Below are 23,301 nucleotides of genomic sequence, written 5' to 3'. Positions count from 1 at the left end.
CCAAACCGGTTGGCAGAACTCGTCAGTTCTGCCCACAACACTACAGACAGCTGTGCATTGTACGGCATGTCCTTGTTAACTCCATACTACTTCTAGATCCCGTCGAATTAAACCTACCTCTCCCTTTCTGCCTCTTCCGAGGCTTGTCTACCCTCTACGACATTTTTAGTCGAAGCGCCAGTCTTTTTTACACTATACATTTCTTTGCTCACAACATCCTTGTATGGCTGCCTGGCACGGGACGGTCGCTTTCGTATGGTCAACTCTTGCATTTCTTTATCTTGGTGTTGTGTTTGCTGCTGATCCAGAACATGCTATAATCTACTTCGACAATGGACCCGTCCGACTGTTCTTCTTCCATGATACGCCTGTGAGGCATTCATATCTGTCTCAGTGCTCACTTTACCATGTCTTTGTCTTCTAGAGTGCGATATACCACGATGCCGTCTCCCGGAACATATATATTTCTCAGGACGAAGGCAAGACCTGGGATCGCGCAGATGGCATACTACCTGGTGATGCTGCAATGTTCATCGAACACCCATTCAACAATCGTGTGGTGCGTTATTTTCCATACTCTCTTCCGTGTATCTTTCATCCTGCCTCGAACACACCGACGTGGCTTTCGATCTCACCTAATTCTCTCTAGGCATTCGTATTGACTGATACCTTCACGCATTACCGCACTGAAGATCGCGGAAAGAAATGGGTCACATTCTCCGTCCCTGACCTAGTAGCCTACGTCTCAAAACCACTCTCCTTCCACTCAGACCCCCGCAAGTGGAAGTATACCCTTTTCCAGGCCACCAAGTGCATACAAATTCCTTGGGGCGAGCGTTGTCAAGACGTGGTGCGTACCTCTCTTCCAGCTCATACCAATTGCAACCAAATTTATATGTAGACATACTACACACAAGACGGATTCACCACAACACCCGAAGTACTACAAGATGATGTCTCTCACTGCCAATTCGCTCACAGCAGCAAAGACTTTCAACCTGATGCTCATGACGACCTCATCTACTGCGTCGCCTATGACTCTTCCGCAATATCCGACTCGCGCAGTATCGAACACAGCCGCCTTTATTCCAGCACAGATTTCTTTGCCACTAGGAAGAGTGAGAATCTTGGCATTGGAAAACAAGCCAAGGGTGTCGTGACATTTGCGATCATGTCCAAGTTTGCTGTTGTTGAACTTAAGGACTTGACGCCCAGCAGCAGCGGTGACATGCTGTTATACGTTTCTGTAGACGTCAAAGAGTGGGTTAAGGCACATTTCCCCTCCCAGGTGCGCTTACGGGAGAACACATACTCCATCGTCGAGTCTACAGTCCACACCCTAGCAGTACATGTTGTCTTACGCGATACAGAAGCCTTTGGTTCCCTGTTCGTCAGCGACTCCAATGGCACCTACTTTGTGGAGAGCTTGAAAGATATAAACAGAAATGTGGTGGGGTATGTTGATTATGAGAACGTATACGGCGTTGAGGGTGTAGGTATTGCCAATGTCGTTGCCAATGCGCAAGACGTCGCGAAGTGGATGGCAGCCAAGCAATTACGGTCGGTTATCACATTCGATGACGGTGATAAATAATGTCTCTTAAGTGTTTTCTTTTGTATTGATTGTATATCTTCGCAGGCAGTTCATGGGCTCCTCTTCTCGCTCCTAGCGGTACCTGCTCCTCCCAGACATGCTCGCTACATCTGCACTCAGTGTCAGACACGCACAGCTATGGCTCAGTTTTCTCGTCCCCCGCCCCTGGTTTTGTCATGGGCGTGGGTTCAGTCGGGGCGATGCTCGCGCCATACGAGGAGAGCAACACCTACATGAGCACTGACGCTGGCCTGACATGGAAGACGGTCCGCGAAGGCCCATATAAATTTGAATTTGGCAATTCTGGAAGTGTCATCGTCATCGCCGATGACCAGCAACCTACAGACTCCATCATGTACTCCACGGACATGGGCCATACCTGGTACGTCTTTGCGCCCTTGTGTGTATATATATTTCACCTTGCTGAAACGCCCCACCCTATAGGAAGACATACAACATTGGCATCCAATTTCGTGTCAAGGGCTTAACTGCGGTATCGGATTCAACGTCTCAGAAGTTCCTCCTCCTTGGCCAAGTGATTTCACAGTCCCAACAACCCAGCAACGGCCGCAGCGCTATCATCCACCTCGACTTTGCCACCCTTGGACGTCTGAAGTGTGGCCCTGATGACAAGGAGCTGTGGTACGCAAGAGCCAGTCTTAATTCTGAGTGCATCATGGGCGCCAAGGTCAGCTGCTGATGCAAACCTTGTCATGTGAGATTTTGCTGATATACTTCAAAGCAACTGTACTACAGGCGCAAGGCTAATGCAGATTGCTACATGGGCGAGAAGTTAGGTCCAGGAGAGTCATAATGATAAGTGCCCATGCGAGGACTATGATTATGAGTGGTACTGTCGTTTCTCGTCTGTCTCCCCATCTCGCCCGCTCATATATTGCTCTAGTGACTATAACTATGTATGGTATAACGACGTATCAGGCAACGGTAAATGTATTCCTTTGGGTCCAGAGCGCATACCCAACACAGAGTGCACTATCGGGTCTCCCAACGAAAGATACATGGGATTATCAGGGTATCGCAAGATCCCTGGGAACAAATGTGAGGCTGGCATTCGTAAGGACGAGCCCGTGTCCAAATATTGTTATGGAGGCAAGTATTTTTGAAGGTGGTGGAGTGTTTGTCTGATGCATTGTTTGTAGCTGAACCTGCTGAAGGAGAGGTTGTTCACCTGATCGTATGTTGTTTTTGTCTTTGTCTTTAGTGGGTGACTTATGATATCATAGCATACATTCCCCAGCGATATCGTGCAGAGGGAGTATTTCATGGGGTCAAAAGTGAGCACCTTGTACGTGTACCATATCAGACCTCAGCTTGCATATTCTTCTGTAGATCATCCTTGTCCGTCTCGCTGACCTCTCAGTATGGCAATCCAACAACGAGGGCCATACTTGGGTACAAAAGTTTCCAAAGGAACGTTTCTTAGTGTTCTACATACACCCATACACCCCCGACCGCGCATACCTCATCACCGACACCAACAAGTTCTACTATACAACAGACCTAGGCCGCTACTGGTATGCCATGAACGCACCTTCGCCTCCTAATTCCTTTGGAGCCAAAGTGCTCCATTTCCAACGCAGGTCCGAATACATCATCTGGATTGGCAATGTGGACTGCCAACCGGGGTACGAAAACTGTCATGCACAGGCCCAGTACACATTCAACAATGGGCGTACCTGGCAGTTGGTGGAGAACTACGTTGTCGACTGTGACTGGGCATGTGATGAGGAGCCGCGGACCAATTCGTTTAAGATCCTATGTAAGTCATATGAGAACAAGCAGGGCTCGCAGGTATTTTTCGGAAAAGAGAATGCATTGCAGCTCGTCTCTGGGACAAATGCAAATGGTTTTGCAGAGAAGACGAAGTTGTTTGACAATGTCGCGGGGTTTGTCAGGGTTTCACAGTTTTTGATCGTTGCAGAGGTGTGTCTTGATGATTCTTTTGTGTTGTGTGCGTGTGCTGGATGATTCAATGTTTCTGTATTTGTAGTACCTCCAGACCACGGGCACACTTGACCTCAAAATTTCACGGAACGGACAGACATTTACTTCTGCGAGTTTCCCTCCTGGTATGCACCCAGACTCTCATGTAGGCAGAATTCCAACTCGAAAAACACTGGAATTGCTCATGATCATTCATAGTCATACGGCATCCTTGATATCAGCACCAACACCATCTTCATATACATGACAATGAACGAGTGGCCTACGCCATGGGGCAACATCCTCAGATCCGACTCCAACGGAACTTACTTTGGAGTGTCCATTGAGAATGTGAACAGGAACAATGGTGGCTTCATCGACTTCGAACAATTTGCAGGCTTGAAGGGAATTGCGATGGCCAATGTGGTGACCAATCTTGCAGAGGCTGCATTCACGGGTCGTAAAACTCTGCAGACGAGGATCACACATAATGATGGTATGCTTTGTGATTATCTTTTGCGGCTCGTTGATGGTTGGTGCATCAGGTGGCACTTGGAAGGCACTTCGGCCCCCTTCAGTAGATTCGCTGGGTCAGAAGTACCCTTGTTTGTCATTGGTATATAAAATATATGTTTCATAGACTATCATCTGGCTAATTTTGCCGCACTATCTAGGCCTGCGCACTCCATGTCCACGGATTCACAGAGCGCGCTGATGCCCGAGTGACATACAGTAGCCCTTCCGTCATCGGTGTCGTTATGGCAGTCGGGAATGTGGGCGAGGCACTTGGCCCCTACACCGATAGCAATACATTTCTATCACGGGATGGCGGGTTCATATGGGAAGAAGTGCGCAAAGGCCCCCACCTGTGGAAGTTCGGCGACTCAGGTTCTGTTATCGTGATCGTGAATGACGAAGAGCCGACGGACCACGTCTTGTTTACGACAGACCAGGGGCTTAGTTGGCTAGAATTCAAGTTCACGTTTGACAAGATCAGAGTGAAGGATATTATGACAGCGCCGGAGGGTAGAAGTCGGAAGTTTATACTGCTGGGCCAGTATCCTGGGACAGCTGGCTCGGTGATCGTGCACTTGGATTTCTCATCTCTCACACATAGAAAATGTGAGTAGTGTGCTCTTATGCTCAATGATTGATGTTGAACTCGTCCTTCTAGGCCTCGTGGATGTGAAAATTCCTGGACATGACTTTGAGCTGTGGAGCCCCAGCGAAGAAAGAGACGAACTCTGCTTGTTCGGACGGCAGGTGAGTTGCCCAGACTTGAGTTTTTCCTTTGTCATCCATATCATCATGTACAGACACTCTACCATCGCCGCAAACGTGATGTGAACTGCGTTGTTGGACACACGCCCAAGGCACCAGATAACATCGTGCGGAACTGCAGATGTAGATCAGAGGATTTTGAGTGGTGAGTTATAGGTGTGATATTACCCGCTCAGAGCTGACTTAAATCTGGTCACGAAAAGTGCATTCAATCATATTCGTAATAGGGATGGTGAATGTGTTCTTATACCTGGCGCGAGTCTGCTTGCTCCCGATAATTCATGTCGCGATGGTGAAGACTATTGGTACGAGCGCACGGCCTACCGCAAGGTCGTCTACTCTACTTGTGAGGGTGGCGACCGCATCGACCAAGGCACACAACACCCGTGCCCTGACATTGAAGTTCCCGACCACGCTACTTCTGGCCACAGAGCAATGTTCTGGATTATGGTGATTATAATCTCCTTCACGATCACAGCGCTTGTCGTTGCATGGTGCTGGTACAACAAAGGTAAAATGGCGAGAGGGCGAGTGATATTCACTTAGTATGTGCCCGTTCTATGCTCACTGTTGATACACAGGGCGATTCATTTACCTGAAGACGACGATTCGCCCCAGTCAGGTCCTGGTGCGCTTGCTACGATGGCATCTGTGCCATGGTTCCTGCTTGGGCTTTTGGGTGTTGCCTTCAAACATGCGCGTAACGTGTCGCAGGGTTACCGTGCAAGGCGTAAACGCGGAGCTGTGTCTTTGGACGAAGATGCGCAGGTCTTGCATATTGAGGATAGGGAATAAGTTGGGCAGCTACCAAACAGTCGTGTACAAGTGGGAAATGTAGAAAGTGCTCGAGCTTCAATTTTGATTGATGTGCTGTGGTCTCAATCCCGATGAAAGTTAGAAGTTCCGGAGATATTGGAACCACCGGGAGGAAAGGAAGAATTGAGTGTGATTCTATCGATTATGAGCTCCATGGTACATGCCCAGACTATATGCATTTGTGAGTAGTTCAACAGCAAGACAAAGGAATTTCTGAATCGTCAGTATATTAGTCTTGTACAAAAGCCCTCTCTGTGACAGGTTGCAAAAGATGACCCTTAATCCCGATACAGGAACGCAGAATACCGGTTTTGCCAGTTGGATCGGACGATGTCTTTGATAATCAACAGCCCATCACGCATCGTGAAAGGAGATTCAAATGGTTGTTGTCGATTCGGCATTCTGTGGCAGGCCGGTGAGGCTGGTGAACCGATCAACAATATGCAGCCTGGTTGCTTGCTGGTAGCGCCGAGTCACGAGATTTTGGAAACGGATCTAGTTTCTGAGGAATCAATGTATTCGAAAGCAATTCTCTTGTTCATCGTACAAACCAAGTCTACTCAGAATTCATCATTGCTCGGATCTGTCCTTCTCTTGCTTTGCTCACGCTTTCAAAAGAGCAGTGAAATGGTTCAGGCCGACTTCGACAGAGTTAGCCCGAAAGTTATTGGATGCATACTAGGTCCCTTACACCGCCACGCCGGTGGTGAACGTTGGTTTCACCTCAATCCTGTCTCCGTTTGAGTCTTTGGCATGGTCGATGCGCAAGACAGCGAGTATGGCAGCAATCGCAGTCCATAGACTGTTCTCTGCAAACCAACGACCTACCGAGGGCATTTGTCATTTTCAGCACTGCCAGATCATTGATCAGCCTACCAGGACAAATACGTCTGCAAGGGTCGGTGAATGATTGAAAATGATAGCAAGCGTGGTATATTCACCTGCCGTGACCAAAGGCAAAATGGTTGACGAAAGGGCTCTTTAGCTTCCCGTCAACAGTTAGATGGCGACTAGGATCGAAGCGCGATGCATCGGGAAATATATCTTCATCCCGAGACAGTGCCCTGAGCAATGTTCAGCTCAAACCGTTGCATGCACTCCACCATGACATACCACTGATTGACTATTACTGCTGTACCTGATCGAACTACCGATGAGTCAATGGCAACCTTGACTCATACCACTTCGAACCTTTGGGTATAAAATGCCCGTCGTAAACATCATCATCTAAAGTTGTATGTGGAAATGCTATGCAAGGGGTAAGTCATGCAAACACAAAGCTATATTACTGCCGACAAACCTATGGGAGCGACAGGATACCATCTCATGACCTCGCGGAGAATGGCATCAAGATAGGGCAGGGACGCCCTGTCATTAAGGCACAGCATTTTATCATGCCTCACAACTTGATCAATTTCTGCACGAGCCCGGGCTTGAACGTCAGGATAGAGCACCATAGCCAGCAGGAATGTCTGCAATACGGATGCAGTCTGCGGGACATCAAAGTAAGAATCAGGACTGCTCAAGTGGCGACTCACAGTTTCCATGCCAGCTAAGATGCCGAATTCTCGTCAATAGATGAATCCTGTCCTGGTAAATAAAGACTCCTACCCATGTATCCCGTCAACGCAACAGCCTTCATTGTATCTTCGTCAGCGTCATCGTGAGGTTGGCTGAGAAAGTCAGTGACTAATGAGTGTGAAGCAGTGCCATTTGCCTTTACGCAAACAGATCAGGCGAAATTTTCATCCACAACTGTGCGCAAACGTACTATCTGTGCCTTCACTTCGTTAAAGGGCTCATTAAAAAGCTGTTGAGATAATTCTCTACAGCGTCCCATCTGGGAATATGCTCCACCGAAGCACCAAAACGGCAACTTTTCGACTGCAACCTCATGCTAAATATTCAAGATGATGTCGTCGACAGAGGCACTCACGGAAAGGAAAGGCTATGAACATGGCAGTCTTCTCGGGAGTAACAATCTGTTTTGCAATATCGGTGAGTTGGTGCGCACGCCGGGTAAGATATGAGCTGTGAGAAAGGTGTCCGTATGTCACAGCTGTGATTAGGGATCCCATGTATCTGTTACAAGCATTGATCGTCAACTGGACCATACATCACAACGACACCAGTGGATTGGGTACAAACACTTCAGTATATTGCTGTAGGTCATAAGTGGCACCTAAGAGATTGATGACCAGTCTATTTGCATGGCAAGAGTACATCTTGTGATATGAGACCGAGACTTCGGCCCTGAGGACTTGATGGAAAATCCTACGATGTCGTCGCAAAGTCTCCCCATACGGAAGCACTGCAGCCATGAAATCCAGTCCAGCTCTGCACAATCAGTGGATGAAAAACAAATTGAATGAAAACAGGCAATGTCAATGCATACAATTCGTTGGTGCAGACAACGGGGCGAGTAGAGTAATTCCCAGAACGTTTTTCTAGCAACTCTTGCGCGATGGTTTGGGAGTTTATGATGATCAAGTCGATTCCGAGTAAGGAGCAGTAAATGATATTTCCTATGATCATCGATCAGGTATGGAATTAAATACAACAACTTTGCAAAGAGGCCATTGGTTTGCTACCAACCATATGTCTTTCTCCACGCAGTATATATGAGCCAAGGTCGTTTAGTATCCATTTGTAGCACGTTGCCCAAAAAGGGTATCGGATGAGGGCCAGGTGGCAGAGGTAAAGGGTAGACACGTCTGCGAATGAGACCCGAAGCGACACGCAGGGCAATAATGCACGATATCCCTAGAGCGAGAGTAGCAGTGGAGAGTATGGGAAGGGATTATAGTCGCACCAAGACATGTTGGTTCGTCTTCATATAAGATCGGCAGCTTGCTTCTTCGTGTGCTAGCTCAATTGAACGATGGACCATATCGATCATGATGTACACTGACAAAGACCTTCCTCGGTGCCTTCAATCCCTAAGCAAACAAGGTATAGCATCACTCACACCGACAAGACCCCCGGACTCTTCCCTAGACCAAATTCAATCAGACCAGTGGCAAATCACACTGCCCGCATGATCATTTAGGTTTTGTCGTTCTTTCCCCGTCTCTATGCACGAACTCTACTTGACGTGAAACAAAGGTTGGCTCCAGATAGCATATGAAATACGTACGAGGAATGGAAGGGATTGCGATGTCTAGGCTGCAAGTGGCTCATTTGAGTAGGTGTAAGTAGGCGTAAGTCTTATAAGCTTTGTAAGAGTTTAACTTTATTTACATCAAACTATGGAAAGCCAGACAACCGCGCTCAATTTCTCATGTGCATGCTTCTCCCGACGCACCATATAAGGTATACGCTTCTACAGGACATCTGCCACCGCGAATCACAGGCGGCAGTTTGCGAGAGGTTATTGGACCAAAAAAACTCAATGACAATAGTACAAATGTTTACATCAGGTGTGACAACATTAAGATACGGCGTGTTCAATATTAAGCTTGCCTCCCATATGCCTCCAACTCGAAACCGGACCATTCACAGTAATGGTTGCACACATGTTTCTTCTCAAACTGGCTTACCACATCTTCAATATTTCCATCACCGAAAAGATCGTTGCCTTCAGAAACAGACCTGGAATGAATATGAATAGTTGAAAGTAAGGTCACAGCTAGGGTACGTATGGGTGCGTTAATATTTGCGGGTCTGTCAGCAACTCCTGTCGGACATTTGCGAAAGTCGTTGCAATGAGTCATTATTTACATGTCATTTCAATGCGCCCTGAAATGATTAAGTAATGCTACATGCTGAGTTTCAATCCGTTACAAGCTGATTGATATGATGTCTTAATCCATTATCGACCCCCATCAGTGCGTTTTTCGCTTTCACCAACCCTTCGTCAAGTCTTCGTCAGTGAAATGGCCCCTGATCATACCAGGCTCTGTGAACTATGCTCCCAGGACATCAAACCCCGAGGATGGACCACTCACCGGAAGGCATGTGAGGTGATAGCGGAAAAGAGACGTCGAGATCAGCTTATCGTAGATGCTATTAGGCAGGAGAAGGGTACGTCAACCTTGTGTTACAATGTCGACGCTGAAGATCTGTTATCCAGCAACAAATTCAGCACTCGGTTCTGAGTTAGACGGACGGCGTCTAAATCAGAATCAGCCGCCAATACCTGGACCAAGCGAAAGGACCATCAATGTTGACCACCACGTCGACTTCGCATATGATGTTGGTGAGTCAATATCATAACTTGAATCATCAATACTATTGACATTGAAATTATATAGACTATCCAGTACATGAGCCCGAACCTGCACGCACATTTTCACGCGATGATATCAAGATGGAGCATCACCCGAGTAGCAATATTGAAGCAGAAGTATATGTGTTTAATGATTTCAAACGTCGTCCTGCGGTCCCTTTGGAACCCCCTTCTAATACCGAGCCTTGGCGTCCATTCCATTCCCGACTTGAGTTCGAAGTCGCTGAACTTGCCCTTGAGGCGGGTTTAAATAACGAACAAACCGACCGACTTATCAAAATATGTCATCGTTGCGCCGTTGGGAAGGAAAATTTCACATTCAAGAACCACAAAGACATCCATGTCAAGTGGGAAGCGGGTTCTTTTCGCATTACTAAGGTGGTATCTCATTCCGTCTTCAGAATTCAGACTCTGATCGTTTTCAAAGTGCAGTTTACCAAGGAAGTCATTTCGGTCCCATATGACGGCAAAACGTGGAACTTCGACCTACATTACAGGGATCTCTGGGGATTAGCTAGTGACCTACTTGGGGACCCTCACATTTTCCACATTTCACGTTTGACGTGCAACACTTATCTAAGTTTGATGGGGAGACTTTCGTTCGCTTCGTCGACGAACCATACACTGCGCAGGATTTCTGGGATGTACAAGTATGTATCAACGCTGTTTGTTAGTCGCGTGTTGTTAGAATAACATCATGTTGTGCTTTTGTAGTCACAATTACCGCCAGGCGGGAAGCCCTTGGCCTTCATACTATACACTGACAAAACAAGACTATCATCGTTTGGGACAGTGAAGGGCTATCCTGTGGTTGCACATTTAGCGAATCTGCCCACTGGTATTCGAAATGGACGAGGCACCGGTAGCGGCTACGTGGTAGGATGGCTACCAATTGTAGGAATTAACATTTTCTCTCATTGTTGTCAGACTGACAGTGTACAAATAGGTAAAGGAAGATAAGGACTATGCTGGAAAGCCCAGCTGGGTAAACTTCAAAAACACGGTCTGGCACGAGTCGTTTCGAAGAATCACGTCGTCGTTAGCATCGAAATCGAGGGTGGGACAATGGTTCGCTTGCATGGATGGCGTTGAACGCTGGTTTTTCCTTATTGTGCTTATTTTGTCTGCTGACTATGAGGAGCAGTGAGTACTGACTGTATCCCTGATTTTTGCTAACAATGATCTACAGGTGCGTGATGTCGCTAACACGAGGAGTCATGAGCCTATGGCCATGTCCCATATGTCTTGTCCCTCGAGATGCACTCAGCGATACCTCGAAGACGTACATGCGCCGGACTGCGGATGATTCACGTGCTGCAGTAACAACTGCACGAGCAAAAGATACCATAGAAGAGCAAGAGGAGGTTCTAAAAGTACTAGGACTACGTAACATCGAGGTGTGATCTCATTTCTGCTTGAAACACACTAAAATTTACTATTGTTAGAATGCACTATGGGCCATACAATACTCAGACGTCCATAGGGCGTTGTCGCATGACCGATGCCACTTTAATCATGGCGGGCTTTGGTCGCGTCACTATTGGGTTGAACTGCAGAAATACATAGCAAGACTCGGACGAGCAAAAGTATCACAAGTTGATAAGGCGTGCGTCTGTTTTTTTGGCTATGTAATGTGTTATTTCTATCTGATTCAAATCATCGTTTATATTAGATATCAAGCATTCCCTCGCTGGCGGGATCTACGGCACCCGAACCAAGTGATGAATGTTTCGTTTGTGGACAGTGCCATGCATGAAGATATTTCAAAGGTTTGTTGTGACTTCAATATGTTTGTTCAGTAAATTCAATGTATTTGCAGATGATCATCTACGCTACGCATAACATCCTGACGGAGGACGAATTACCACTTGGATACCTTTTGCTCCGATGTGTGCGACTTTACCTTGAGGCCGATATATATGCTGCATTTGAAGTTCACACAACTGCGACAATCAGCGCAGGGAGAGGTGCTGTCCAGGCCCTGACGGCACTTATGAAGGTGCATTCAATTTTTCTAGCAACTACGTGTTAGATATATGTAGACTAACGTCGTAGTAGCAATATATCATTAAAACTGAGGATGACGATGAATCAGACAAGGATTGGAATTTTCCGAAGTTGCACATGTTGATGCACTTATTCGACGACATCGAGGCCAAAGGAGCTTCAAGGAATTACAATACAAAGCCAAACGAGCAGATGCACGGACCGTTGAAGGACTGGTACCAGGAACGAACTAACTTTAAAGATTTTGCAGAACAGGTGAGGCAGCTACCTATCATTAAAGTCTTACTTTTCCTGACTGGTCCTTAATATACTACAATCATAGATCCTTCGAATAGATCACTGGTTTCATGTTGCAGACGATATTCGTCGTCGTCTCTTGGACTTAGATGACCATCTAATGTTCACATCACAAGGCCAAGCAAACAATGATGATGACAAAGATGAAGATGAAGATGCTCAGCGCCCTGTGAGTGACTTCCTCCCTGGTTTGAACATCGATGGGTCTCTGCATGTGAAACTCGGTTCCAGCCAGGCTCCACAGACATTTGCTCTCATTGAGAATACTCACCAGAACGATGACGCATTCACCAACTTCCGTGTCAAGCTCAACTCATTTCTAAACGACTTCCTCCCTGCCTGCAACATACCCCTTCCAGATGGAAAGAGAATTCACCTCAAATCAGATGTTGCAGTAAGTTTTCATTTTATTAGCTTATTACCATGCTGATTATGATGCAAATGAGGTTACTGCACATCAATTTCTGCGAGTGAACTTCGAGTCCCTCGTAGATTGGCGGCAACACACGGACTACTTGCGGTGCAACCCATGCTTCTATAATGCACCCCGCTTCGATTGTGTCTTCATTCAGACCCGTGCGAATGTCATCATTGGACGTCTGCTCTTCCTTTTTGATTGCCCAGTTGGAGAGGATCTGTTTCTGCTTGCTCTTGTCCATCCATTCGATGCTCGCACAGGTACGCGACTTCGAAAGGACGGACAGCTCAATCTTTTCAGGGTTCGAGCAAAACCACGAGCACAAGCCGAATTTTTCTCGGTCAGGTCGATCATTCGTGGGGCACTTCTAGTGCATGGTGCCAGCCTTGATTACCTTGTCGTTGACACGGTTGATACCGACATGTTCCTCCGGGTGAAGGAAATGCATTTGCAGGCTGGACATGTAGTTCGCATTTGATTGGTGAGTACTAATAATATGACATATCTTCAACGAGTCTGATTTGACAGCTAGCAGGCCGAGTCATTACATCATGCTAACTCATCCCTGCGAACGCCCTTGGACTCATCTCCATCTACTTCTCATCTACAACCTCCAAACCTCCAAACCGCCACCCATTCCCTCCCACAGCAACATCTCCACACAAGGCTCACCTCACACTTGTGTTCCCATATCTCTGGATTGATGTCCAGCGGCAATATCAGACCCAGAAGACTCCTCACGGCGCCTCAAGATATCTACATCACCGCACCCCCACCATCACATAAAGCAGACCCAGCAAGTTAAACTAGTTCATCCCTACCGCACAACCCCACCACTTTCCATTCGACCCGCCAGCAAACCGTCAATTGTTCGACCACAGGAAGGATGATCCTGTAAGGTTCGCAGTCTTGTTTCTAGCCCATCCATCATCAACTGGTGGCCGGCCTACACCTACACCTAAATCATCAGGAGATCATATGCGTTCTCGACTTCCTCATATGCTCATTCATTGACATTGAGCTTCACCCTTTCTTCTGGAATGGCAGACAACTCATCTGCATCGTCCGCATTATTTGATAGCAATCTGGCCTCATGAGGTTAGCGCCGACAAAGACCTCCAGCAACAAAAATGGACGAAGCTGATCTCAGACCATAAACAGTAAGTGATTCTCCAGCAAGATGATGCATAATCTGATGGAGATCTCCCTCGCATCAAGTGTTCCGGCATCCCTCTGGATAATCCCAAGCAATACCATCATACACTGTGCTCTGGACACACGCATTCCACAAACTCCTGGAGGTCTTGAGGTGTGCCTCGTTTTCCTCGCCCCTCACTCTTGAACACCTCCAAGACTTTATATATTACGCCTACACCTTCTATACCGGCCTTCTTGAGGAGCCAACTCTGCATTCATTCCAATCTGGCTGGCTCGAGGCTCTAGGCGATCTTGCACGCTATCGCATGGCTGTGGCGCATTGATCATTGATAATAGTTGGACACGGTATGTATTGTACTAGTATGAATATGTCTTTATTAACGCTGGTTGTGTGTATCAGGGTTTGATCACGACTGCGGACATGTAAAGCTGCTGGAGGTGTTATTACGTCGGACATCAGGGTAGGCATCACAAGCATCATTTAAAGTGCCATGGGCGACTAACAATCTTGTGTCGTCGTGTTACCCTCCAACAGAATCATTGTTCGAACTTTTCTGAAGACATGTCGCACGTTACTACGAGTACTACGCACCTGTCAGACACGGAAAGTGACTTCGATGTTCTGGGTGGCGATCCAGAACATATTTCTATACCTGGCCCCAGTGCATCTAAAGGGGAACTCTTGGAGGTAAGAAATCTTCAATCCGTCCAAGTATTTACTGACCCGATTTGCTTCAGACTCTCAAAGCGCTGCAAGTCCAAATGCAGCGGCTTCAAGCAGAGAACAAGAGTATCAAAGAGGAGAATAAGACGCTGCATGCTGACAAGCCCAAACGGAAGCGATGTGCCGATACACAGCATGAGTTTAGCGTCCACGAGGACACCATTACCATATATGCCTGCAAGTATGGCATGATGGTTGAAATGTTTCCTAGCAGTGAACTCCTCAACAAGAAATGTCCAGCATCCCCGACTGCTTTCGATAGCTCCGAACGATATGTGACTGCAGCCACGGAGGAATCTGCATTCTTAGATGAACTTTATCGTCACTTCCCTGAATCGCTCCACAAAGTCATGGAAAGCTCTTACTTTAGTGATCTGGTATGTCGAGTTTTCACGCGTTCACTTGCTATATCACTGACACAATAACATTCTTATTGTAGGTACTGAAAAGTATTCCCGACGCCCGTGCTAACAAAATCAAAAAGCTTCGTGGCATCGCTGGTGATATCTTTGGCCTTCCTGCAAAATATTTCACCAATCCTCAATACGACAGAGCGTCTGTCCCCGAAATCTGACAGCTACTTGGCGTTACGTCCACTTCAAATGTGGTCTACAAAACTTTTCCCCCAGTGTTGTTTCCGAAGTTGATAGAAGACAAGTCGCTTAAGACCGTGTTTGGAAATTGGGAGCTATTGGCTCGAGTGCGTCTATTACTACTGTTAAGGTGTTGATTATCTGACATTTTTTGGTGATGGCACTACTATCTAGATTTTGAAAGCTTCATTGCATGGAGTTGCCTCGCTCCATCAAGAGTTGAGTGGTGGCGGCGCCCATACTAACTCTCTCAAATGGAGTGTCCACCAAATCACGCCAGGGTCAATAGCGTGGGCGGCAGTCATCGTAAGGCATTTTATTAATTACATGTTTTTCGAGTCCTCTGAGATGTACTATTGCAGGTAATCTTTTTACTGTCACCGGACACTGAATATTCGAGCAGCGGCACTGGGAAGAAATCCAACATTTGTTACCGGAATCTGTTCCACCTCTACAAGAAAGTTCTCGTAACTAAGTGGGCTACGAAGCACATTGCTACCATTGTCACCAGCATCAATCATTACATTTTCAAGGCTGCAAAAGCTTCAGCCTTCGATTCTGCTGAACAAGATGATCACGCAGATGCAATCAATCGCGCACTTGCAGCGCTCGATATGGACAGCGATTCTGAATCAGACACCGAGTTGCACAATCCTGTCGAGGACCCCAACCTTACTGAACCTGATGCTACCACCAGTACCAAAGCAGGAGATTCAGAGCTCCAGGATTCACATGTTTCTGACCCGGATGTTGAAGGGTCAATCAGCAACAGTGGACAAGGGCGGGGAAAAACGAGAGGGAGGAAGGCAGCAGCTTCTGGAGGCACAGTTCGTTGAGGACGGTCTCGCAAATAGTCAGTAATATTTCTTTACATTGTCGCTACATACTCTCGGTCCTATGTTTGCAATGGATATCAAATATTATTAATGCTCGCTGGCAATCTTTGAATCAAAATTAATACATTAAAATAATTCATTCGGAGTTTAAATGCAAACGTTCAGACTTTACGACTAAATTTCAAGTCATTCAAATGCTCATACCCGTGGCCATCCTCAACAGTATACCCTCCCAGCGCCTCAGTGCATACATGCGTCTCACTCCCAAGCTTTCAGAATTTCATCCAATTGAGCAGTCGGCGCTTCCGGGTACTCAAATCTAGCATCTTAGTTTTTCACAGAGCCTCATTTGGTAGAGACCACAGCCAGTCACATCGATGTATGAACTTTCATTTTAGCATCTACATTATATCTAATTGTTATTATTGTTACAGCCGTCATCTCTCTCGCCTTCGAGGAATGGGTCTCATGGAAGATGTTCGGGGTCAGTTCTCAAGATCTTTGGCAAAGCGACCAAGCGCTTCGCTCGAAGCGCTTGACAATCCCCAAACCCTGAACCCACGGCTGTAAGTTCCAGCCTGCAGGACACCCAACCTGTTCAGTCAACTAAGGTAAGCGTAATCTAAACTCTAAATGTGCCCCGACGTCGTGTGCCATGATTGGTACTCATCGCTTCTGCAGGATCTCACCCCTCCCACTCTCGAACCAAATTTTGGGCAGCCTTCCAATTCAGCGATCATAGAAGGAAGTTTTACTAACAAAGTTCGGAATATTCTCATCCGTCTCTTTTGACAATGCGCTGACGTCTATCCTTAGGCCGAACATCTCGACCCAAAGGTTGTGCACGATAGAATCGCCAATGCTAACAAAAGTCTCGCAGATGCCGGCCACTTCCCAACAATACTCCAAGATGCTTCTTCTGCGACCAACAACCTACCATCTTTTTCTGATACAATTGATACATTCTCCGTGTTGCTCAAACCCTTGAAGGCATTCAACTCCATCGCCAACACGATTGCAGATGTACAAAACATGCATCTCTCGGTCTCATTCTCGTGGTATATAGAATTTCTACTAGGGTATAATAATTACTGTAACTATTAGTAATTGTAAAATGTATAGTAATAATTTAATTATACGCCCAATGAAATGAATGATACCTGCCTCACAATAAAATTTCCAAGATTGCATCCTCATTTCAAAGCTGTGTGTATACATCAAAATTTACTTTGCAATGTCGTTGCAAAGACCATTGCAATGACAGTGGTGGCTATTGAGCACATGATGTAATGATGATGACAATGACTCGCTCCGATTGCAACCGTCATTTAAATGACGACTCTATTATAGCAAGCTATTTAAATACTCGTTCTGCATTTGGGCATTGAAACCCATTGTCGGGCCTTGAAATACGAATTAGGAAGTTCTGACACCGTGCTACCTGTGGTAGTACACCATGTGAGCCAACAAAACAAACACAAGTAACTTTTACACACCCTGATAGTCGGAGATATATGCCAATCCCCCGGTCTTCTCATACTGAACGTGTTGAGTAAATGCCAAGAAAAGTGCTGTACTGTACCCGTCCTCGCCAGGATCAAGGAGAGGATCGCAGTCTGTGTTGTGAATGAATTTCATGAAGGCATCGGGCCCACCCGGAATAAGTTCCTCTAAGAGAAATGCAGCACGGACAGAGCATGGTTTAGCACCCGGTTTAGCAACGATCATCTGGCCAGGTAGGAAGGATAGTGTGAGTCCAGCATGAATAAAACGAAGATGTGGAATCTCAAAAGGAGGGGGGTTTGACGAGGCTGCGACACAACGGTTAATGAATGCATAGGTGAGATCTAACAACGAATTTGCCCAGTACAGGACATTGGCTTCCTTGAACTGCTTAGACAATTCGTCAGCCACAGCGTAATGTCCAACTTTGTATGTGCCTGCCGATGGTCCATTTGGAGGAAATATCTTGATGAAAGGTCTCTTGACTACGACTTTCTGATGCAGGATTGAACCTAGTCCGGTTGTAGGAATGTGTGACGTGAGTGTTAACCACCCAGGATGGGCAGTCTTGAATCCACCTCGGCCAATGAGATTGGCAGAGGATGTGTCGACTGTCAGTTGCCCAGTTGCTGATTCTGCAGTATGCAACGTGAACGACTGATACTTGCTATTTTCCAGAATTTCGGACATTGGGCGAGTAGCAATCCAGTACAGCTGGACATTTTCATTCTGCAGGTCATACACTTTGAAAGGACATTAGCGCCACAAACAAGATACTCAAGATATGGAACTCACCACTCTGCGCATCTACATTTGCTATTCCACCAGATCGGAGTGCTTCTTTCAACTCATTACGATTAGGTGACTGAAAGATATTGGCAGAAGCAGCTTTCTTTAGTGGTGGTGATGTAGATGAGGATGTAGAACTAAGGCTACTGGCTGTACGGAGGTGGGTCCTCTTTAAGGGAACTTCAGGAAGTGGTACCTCAGTGGCAAGGTAGTCTCCGCCCTGGAAGACATCAACGGAGGCTTCGGAGATAGCTGTAGTAGCCACTGGAGCTTGGCGGGTAGCCTCATCCTACAAGAGTCCCAAGTCAGCCTAGATGCACAAGAAAAAGTAGTAGCATTACCTCTTCAGCTCGCTCAGTCCATTCTTCGTATTCGTGCCACTGGCTCTCAGGTACGACGACCATGAGTGCAAACTGTTTTGTCTTGAATATCGGTGACTTTAAGCCTTTACGTCCAGCTTGAATGCATTGGGAGTAAAAATATGGCTCGCGTGCATGATGACCCAATAGATCCACCCATTGTGAGTCTCGGATGACAAATTCCTCATACTGCCACTGAAAGGCAGGACAGAATGATTGAATCTTCGGATAAACGGTATTGAGGGCTATTTTGATGAGACCTGGGGCGTCAATTTGAGCGTCTATATCCTTTTTTCCTTTGCAGATACTCTGGATTGGCATTAGTGGTTGTATTGCAATAGAGTAGTCAAACACATACCCCGAAAGGTGTACCACGCCCACCCTTCTTCCGGCTACCTCCCTCATGAACAGCTGAAATTTCGAGTGAGATCGTTTGAGATGGAGGAGGAGCATAGGATAATTTTGCCCAACGATCACGCTCCGAGCCATAGTGGGCATGATGTGGTGTATATCCAGTGGAACTATGCATAGTTTGCTGAGATGATGCCTGGGCATGGTGTGGTGTATATCTGGTGGAACTACACAGAGTTGGCTGCGATGATACCTGCCACAGTGACGGAACACTAATGTCAGGCCCTGCAGAAAACTCGGACCGTCCATGGGACAAAGGTATCACTGGTGGTGGATTGACCGACACTTGGCAAATCAGTCACAAGTTACACCAGGTAATTGATACAATGACTTACATTTTCTTTGGCCTGCGTTCACTGACTGCCGAATGACATGTGGATCTGGAGGGCCTCAACCAGCAAAGCCAGAACTACCACTACTGGCAGAGCCTGGAGTAGGGCGAACTGAAAATGCTTGTTAGTTATAGACATTGTGCCAGAACTTGACTTACCAGCAGGTCGCACAGATGTTGCTGCCTTCTTTTGATAGCATTCATGGCAGGGACCACAGACATAGTGCCCTGGTTTACCATGCTCTATGGTGGCCACATAGAAGCAAGGGTCACCCTTGGCGATATTGGCACCACATGCAGGATGCTGGCACAACCAGTCCTCTTTTGCAAAGGCATCCTCGGTGTATTGAGACACAAGCTCGTAGTTAGACATAGCCACAAAGAATAGTAGTTGAAGAGGGAGACTGAAGCTCAGAGCGCAATGTCCAGGATGCTTAAATGCACCATGAACCACTTAATTTAGATATGTATATGTACAAGAAAACATACCAAATATCCGACATTGGAAGTTGCACTGCAGAGAACAAGACAGATAACGATGTGCAGAGAGTTGCACTGCAGAGAGATTAACAAGGATCCGGAACATTGTTCACCGGAAGTTGCGCAGCAGAGAGCTGCAGAGAGATCAGTTATAGTATATTCTATATACAATTTGACGAGACCTAGCATGCTGTTGGCATTCATTGGCGTTGTTATTAGAAATGTTGCTGGCACTATTGGTATTTGGAGATGCCCTGTTAGGGTTCGAGTTGGTGTTCGCAGTGGTATTGGCGTTGTTATTAAAAATGTTGCCAGCACTGTTTGCAGTGGTATTGGCGTTGTCATTAGAAATGTTGCTGGCACTGTTCGCAGTGGCATTGGCGTTGTTATTAGAAATGTTGCCAGCACTGTTCGCAGTGGCATTGGCGTTGTTATTAGAAATGTTGCCAGCACTGTTCGCAGTGGCATTAGTGTTGTTATTAGAAATGTTGCTGGCACTATAGGTTGCGGTTGCTCACTATTGGTATTTGGAGATGCCCCTGCAAGGCTAATCATGAAACTCACAGTCAGAAGCAATAGTGAGTTATCTAGCTGCGGAGTAAAGTTTACGGTCAGAAGCTGCAAGGCTACTCATGAAACTCACGGTCACAGTCAGACCCAGGAACTGCTCTCTAGATCCAGGCCTAGAATGTCAAGCTTGGGTAAGAGGGGAAGTTGAGCGCTCTCCAGATTCAGACCCTGAATGGGTAAGAGGGGAGGATGAGTGCTCTTTCTGAATGTCAAACTAGGTAAGAGGGGAGGATGAGCGCTCTGCAGACAACTAATATTGAACATGGCCACAGCCAACTACTGAACGTAAGTAATCTCCTATCTCCTCCAAAGCAATTCCCATGCACAGCAAACAAGTTTAGTAAGACATTTCCTACACCATTTCAATGTACAGTGGTCAAGGAATCGTCAGTATAAATATGCCAACTTCATGGGCTCCTTCATGGGCTCAAGCCACTCAATTGACAATGCCTAACCAGAACAAACCCATATGTTCGTCTTCCAACCTTTGACCTTGCATTGACGCTGACTCAGACGTTCTAGCACCTTTGGCTGACATCGCGCTGAAGGTACAACAATTCAGATGGTGAGTCTGAACAATGTGTTGGGTCTTGCAGAACCTAGCTGCTATTCGACCCTAAAGGGTTTCTGGACCAGGCTCAAGGCTCAGAGGAGAGGAAATATCATAAAAAAATACTGAGCACTCAGACTCATACTGGTAACTGGTGAAAAGATTGCTTGATTATGTAAGCTACAAAAGTGCCAACATAAGGTAAGGTAAAAACAGTCTCTACAAGCCCAACCAGAAATGAATCCCTACAGCGCCCCACATCCTTTGGCTGTGGAAGTCACGTCTCACGGACAAGCAGATAGTCCAGGCCTTACGAAAAGAAATCGATACCGAACGCTATGGAATTGGATTAACTAAATTTATACAGGTTCGTATGGACATGGGGCTTCTGCGCACACGCCAGCAAGGCCATACCGTGGAGTCCATTCATGACGCCATGCTTGAACTTCGCGAAATGTACCCCAAGGCCGGCATGAGAGAAATAATTAGCTTACTACACCACGAGGAGGGTATGAGTGTATCAAGGTACGGACACTTACCTTTTCTGATCATTCCCATCGAATGAACACTTCGACAGGAGTGTCATAAAGTCTTATTTCGCCATCTATGAAGTTGACCTTGTTCGCCAATGAAAGGCCTGCCGCCTGCAAAGGAGGCGCTTTTGGGCTGCCGGAGTAAATGACATAGTTGCAGTGGACCAGCATGACAAATGGCTGCAGTTCGGTCTAGCATTGCACACCGGAATCGAACCTTTCTCTGGTCTCATCATGTGGATGCAAGTTTGGCATTCCAATCGAAATCTGCAGCTCATTCTGAGCTACTATCTAGATACTATTGAGAACCTTGGTTGTGAGTACTTTGATTCGGAAATTGTCACAATGTTCTAATGTCCTCAACAGATATGCCCTTGGTTACACAGAGCGACCCTGGGACCAAAAATTTTGGGATCGCCAATGGCCACACCATGTTGCATCAATGGTACGATCCTTCGCTACAGGGCACATTATAGCATCGCTGGATGCGAACCAAGAAAAATGTCATGCCGGAGATTGCGTGGTCGCAACTGCGACGTCGATTCACTCCAGGTTTTGAGTCCCTGCTGGACCACGGAGTCGAACAGGACTGGTATGACAGTGATAATACACTTCAAGTGTACGTGTTTCGAGTTTCAATCTGTCACACTGATTAATGTTTCTTCAGAATGGTCTTTCAATGGGTCTTCATCCCATGGTTGCAGCGTGAATTAGACTCTTACCAGGACTGGATCAATCATACCGCCAAAAGGTGTGATCGCAACAAGGTACTGCCACATGGAATCCCAGAACTTATCTATCGGTCCACTGAAGACTTTGGTGCCCTTGACTTCAAGGTGCGCACCATCTAATCTTTGTCTTAGGGAGCTGACCTTGACTCGTCAATAGATCAAGATAGAGAAGGCCACTGTGGATCATGTGCGAGCGACGTACATCAAACCTGGACACCCTGTGTTCGATCTCGTGCCCAGTGACCTTGGAGACACTCTCCAGATGTGCTATGAATGTTTGGGACATCCTGTCGTCAATCGCAAATCAGCTTGGACAGTGTATCTAGGACTGCTTCATATATTTTCTACCCTCATTGAAACACGACCCCAGATGCCGCTCCCTGACAGTATTGAAGGAGATGAAGAATTGCTGCTCCTTCAGGAGCATCGAGACCTGCCATTTCATGAAGAGACTAATGGGTATTATTATATGGGTGGCGTTCGTGGAGGACTTGGACTAGATGATGGTCATCATCAATTGCTCAATGACCTTACTCACAAAGACGAACCAGATGTCCCTCATGAGGCTGACAATGCCGGTCTTGTTGTTTGGGAATTTTCGGACGAAGAAGCAGGTGCAATGGACGAGTGGTGATTTGCTGGCCATGGCGAACAGTTTCAAAACAAAGGCAGGCGTTGAAGGATGGCAGTTGGCTTGGTGTATCGTACTTTGATAAAGTGCACATTTCTTGATCTTGACATTACTCCATCGTAGTGGCGTGAGCACCAATCCCCGACTCCGCTTGAAGACACTGAGACAAGATATGATTCGCAGATATTTGTAAGACAACAATGTACGAGCTCATGCCCATTGTGCCTTCGGCACAAATTGAAGGAGCGCTACACGCTCCCTCAGGGGAGGAAAATGAGTGTTGTTCCTTTGTCACAGGAAGCCAAGGAGGGCTATGCCCTCCTTTGGCTTCCTGGCCTCAGGCTGCATCCTAATAAATTGTGCATTTTAAATGATTTTGAAATACATTTATGAGCAGCTTTTCAAAAAAACTCAATCTACTACACAACATAAAATAAAAAAATATGTAACAGTATCATTGAATGTATTCATTTTCCCATTTTTCCCTGCTTCCCATCTCCCATCTAGGGATCAGCAG

At 46.5% G+C, this 23,301-nt stretch overlaps 7 protein-coding genes across 7 annotated transcripts; 4 read left to right on the top strand and 3 right to left on the bottom strand.

Moving 5' to 3' along the window:
* Nucleotides 1-200: 200 nt before the first annotated feature.
* F5891DRAFT_1221056 (uncharacterized protein) lies at nucleotides 201-5,614 on the top strand (the record flags this gene model as incomplete). The annotated part of the gene is made up of 19 exons (XM_041369420.1): nucleotides 201-370; nucleotides 425-559; nucleotides 650-850; nucleotides 902-1,583; nucleotides 1,640-1,976; nucleotides 2,039-2,282; nucleotides 2,337-2,386; nucleotides 2,499-2,695; nucleotides 2,755-2,789; nucleotides 2,839-2,889; nucleotides 2,945-3,538; nucleotides 3,606-3,704; nucleotides 3,758-4,034; nucleotides 4,084-4,154; nucleotides 4,213-4,660; nucleotides 4,713-4,801; nucleotides 4,855-4,964; nucleotides 5,023-5,319; nucleotides 5,401-5,614. Exons 1-19 carry the CDS (start codon nucleotides 224-226, stop codon nucleotides 5,612-5,614), a joined length of 4,278 nt encoding a protein of 1,425 aa, XP_041233658.1. The 5' UTR covers nucleotides 201-223.
* A 491-nt stretch (nucleotides 5,615-6,105) lies between these two features.
* Nucleotides 6,106-8,464, bottom strand: F5891DRAFT_225997 (cytochrome P450). The gene is made up of 14 exons (XM_041370996.1): nucleotides 8,231-8,464; nucleotides 8,031-8,160; nucleotides 7,784-7,972; nucleotides 7,572-7,717; nucleotides 7,407-7,519; nucleotides 7,247-7,352; nucleotides 7,174-7,187; nucleotides 6,936-7,125; nucleotides 6,827-6,883; nucleotides 6,749-6,773; nucleotides 6,577-6,699; nucleotides 6,512-6,525; nucleotides 6,327-6,459; nucleotides 6,106-6,276 (listed from the first exon to the last, which is right to left on the bottom strand). The coding sequence occupies exons 1-14, from the start codon at nucleotides 8,280-8,282 to the stop codon at nucleotides 6,192-6,194; spliced, it is 1,377 nt and encodes a 458-aa protein (XP_041233657.1). The 5' UTR covers nucleotides 8,283-8,464; the 3' UTR covers nucleotides 6,106-6,191.
* Nucleotides 8,465-9,944: 1,480 nt separating this feature from the next.
* Nucleotides 9,945-13,063, top strand: F5891DRAFT_1124790 (uncharacterized protein; the record flags this gene model as incomplete). Its single annotated transcript, XM_041363916.1, has 11 exons — nucleotides 9,945-10,241; nucleotides 10,296-10,443; nucleotides 10,594-10,757; nucleotides 10,810-11,006; nucleotides 11,053-11,260; nucleotides 11,309-11,469; nucleotides 11,536-11,632; nucleotides 11,683-11,862; nucleotides 11,922-12,125; nucleotides 12,193-12,561; nucleotides 12,614-13,063. 11 exons carry the CDS (start codon nucleotides 9,945-9,947, stop codon nucleotides 13,061-13,063), a joined length of 2,475 nt encoding a protein of 824 aa, XP_041233656.1.
* Nucleotides 13,064-15,086: 2,023 nt separating this feature from the next.
* F5891DRAFT_924573 (uncharacterized protein) lies at nucleotides 15,087-15,707 on the top strand (the record flags this gene model as incomplete). The annotated part of the gene is made up of 3 exons (XM_041373850.1): nucleotides 15,087-15,167; nucleotides 15,235-15,366; nucleotides 15,423-15,707. Coding segments are annotated over 3 exons (498 nt in total), but the record flags the coding sequence as incomplete, so codon positions are not given.
* Nucleotides 15,708-17,384: 1,677 nt separating this feature from the next.
* F5891DRAFT_1181106 (uncharacterized protein) lies at nucleotides 17,385-19,076 on the bottom strand (the record flags this gene model as incomplete). The annotated part of the gene is made up of 4 exons (XM_041366007.1): nucleotides 17,385-18,142; nucleotides 18,195-18,477; nucleotides 18,530-18,856; nucleotides 18,906-19,076. The coding sequence occupies 4 exons, from the start codon at nucleotides 19,074-19,076 to the stop codon at nucleotides 17,385-17,387; spliced, it is 1,539 nt and encodes a 512-aa protein (XP_041233654.1).
* A 272-nt stretch (nucleotides 19,077-19,348) lies between these two features.
* F5891DRAFT_1181105 (uncharacterized protein) lies at nucleotides 19,349-19,662 on the bottom strand (the record flags this gene model as incomplete). The annotated part of the gene is made up of 2 exons (XM_041366006.1): nucleotides 19,349-19,401; nucleotides 19,449-19,662. The coding sequence occupies 2 exons, from the start codon at nucleotides 19,660-19,662 to the stop codon at nucleotides 19,349-19,351; spliced, it is 267 nt and encodes an 88-aa protein (XP_041233653.1).
* A 165-nt stretch (nucleotides 19,663-19,827) lies between these two features.
* Nucleotides 19,828-22,787, top strand: F5891DRAFT_974653 (uncharacterized protein; the record flags this gene model as incomplete). Its single annotated transcript, XM_041376473.1, has 11 exons — nucleotides 19,828-20,347; nucleotides 20,445-20,515; nucleotides 20,612-20,624; nucleotides 20,713-20,725; nucleotides 20,798-20,810; nucleotides 21,257-21,414; nucleotides 21,542-21,742; nucleotides 21,789-21,867; nucleotides 21,899-22,041; nucleotides 22,090-22,258; nucleotides 22,311-22,787. 11 exons carry the CDS (start codon nucleotides 19,828-19,830, stop codon nucleotides 22,785-22,787), a joined length of 1,857 nt encoding a protein of 618 aa, XP_041233652.1.
* Between the last annotated feature and the right edge of the window lie 514 nt (nucleotides 22,788-23,301).

The sequence above is a fragment of the Suillus fuscotomentosus genome, assembly GCF_016647785.1.
Source record: "Suillus fuscotomentosus strain FC203 chromosome Unknown F5891scaffold_2, whole genome shotgun sequence".
Taxonomy (NCBI): Eukaryota; Fungi; Basidiomycota; class Agaricomycetes; order Boletales; family Suillaceae; genus Suillus; species Suillus fuscotomentosus.
This window is presented reverse-complemented; position numbering and strand designations above follow the sequence as displayed.

Coding starts and splice junctions, on each gene's coding strand:
- F5891DRAFT_225997 (XM_041370996.1), bottom strand. CDS start 8,282: ATGGATACTAAACGACCTTGGCTCATATATACTGCGTGGAGAAAGACA. Junction 7,718..7,783: donor CTACAGCAATATACTGAAGT/GTTTGTACCCAA, acceptor TGCTTGTAACAG/ATACATGGGATCCCTAATCA. Junction 7,520..7,571: donor GTTCATAGCCTTTCCTTTCC/GTGAGTGCCTCT, acceptor ATGAGGTTGCAG/TCGAAAAGTTGCCGTTTTGG.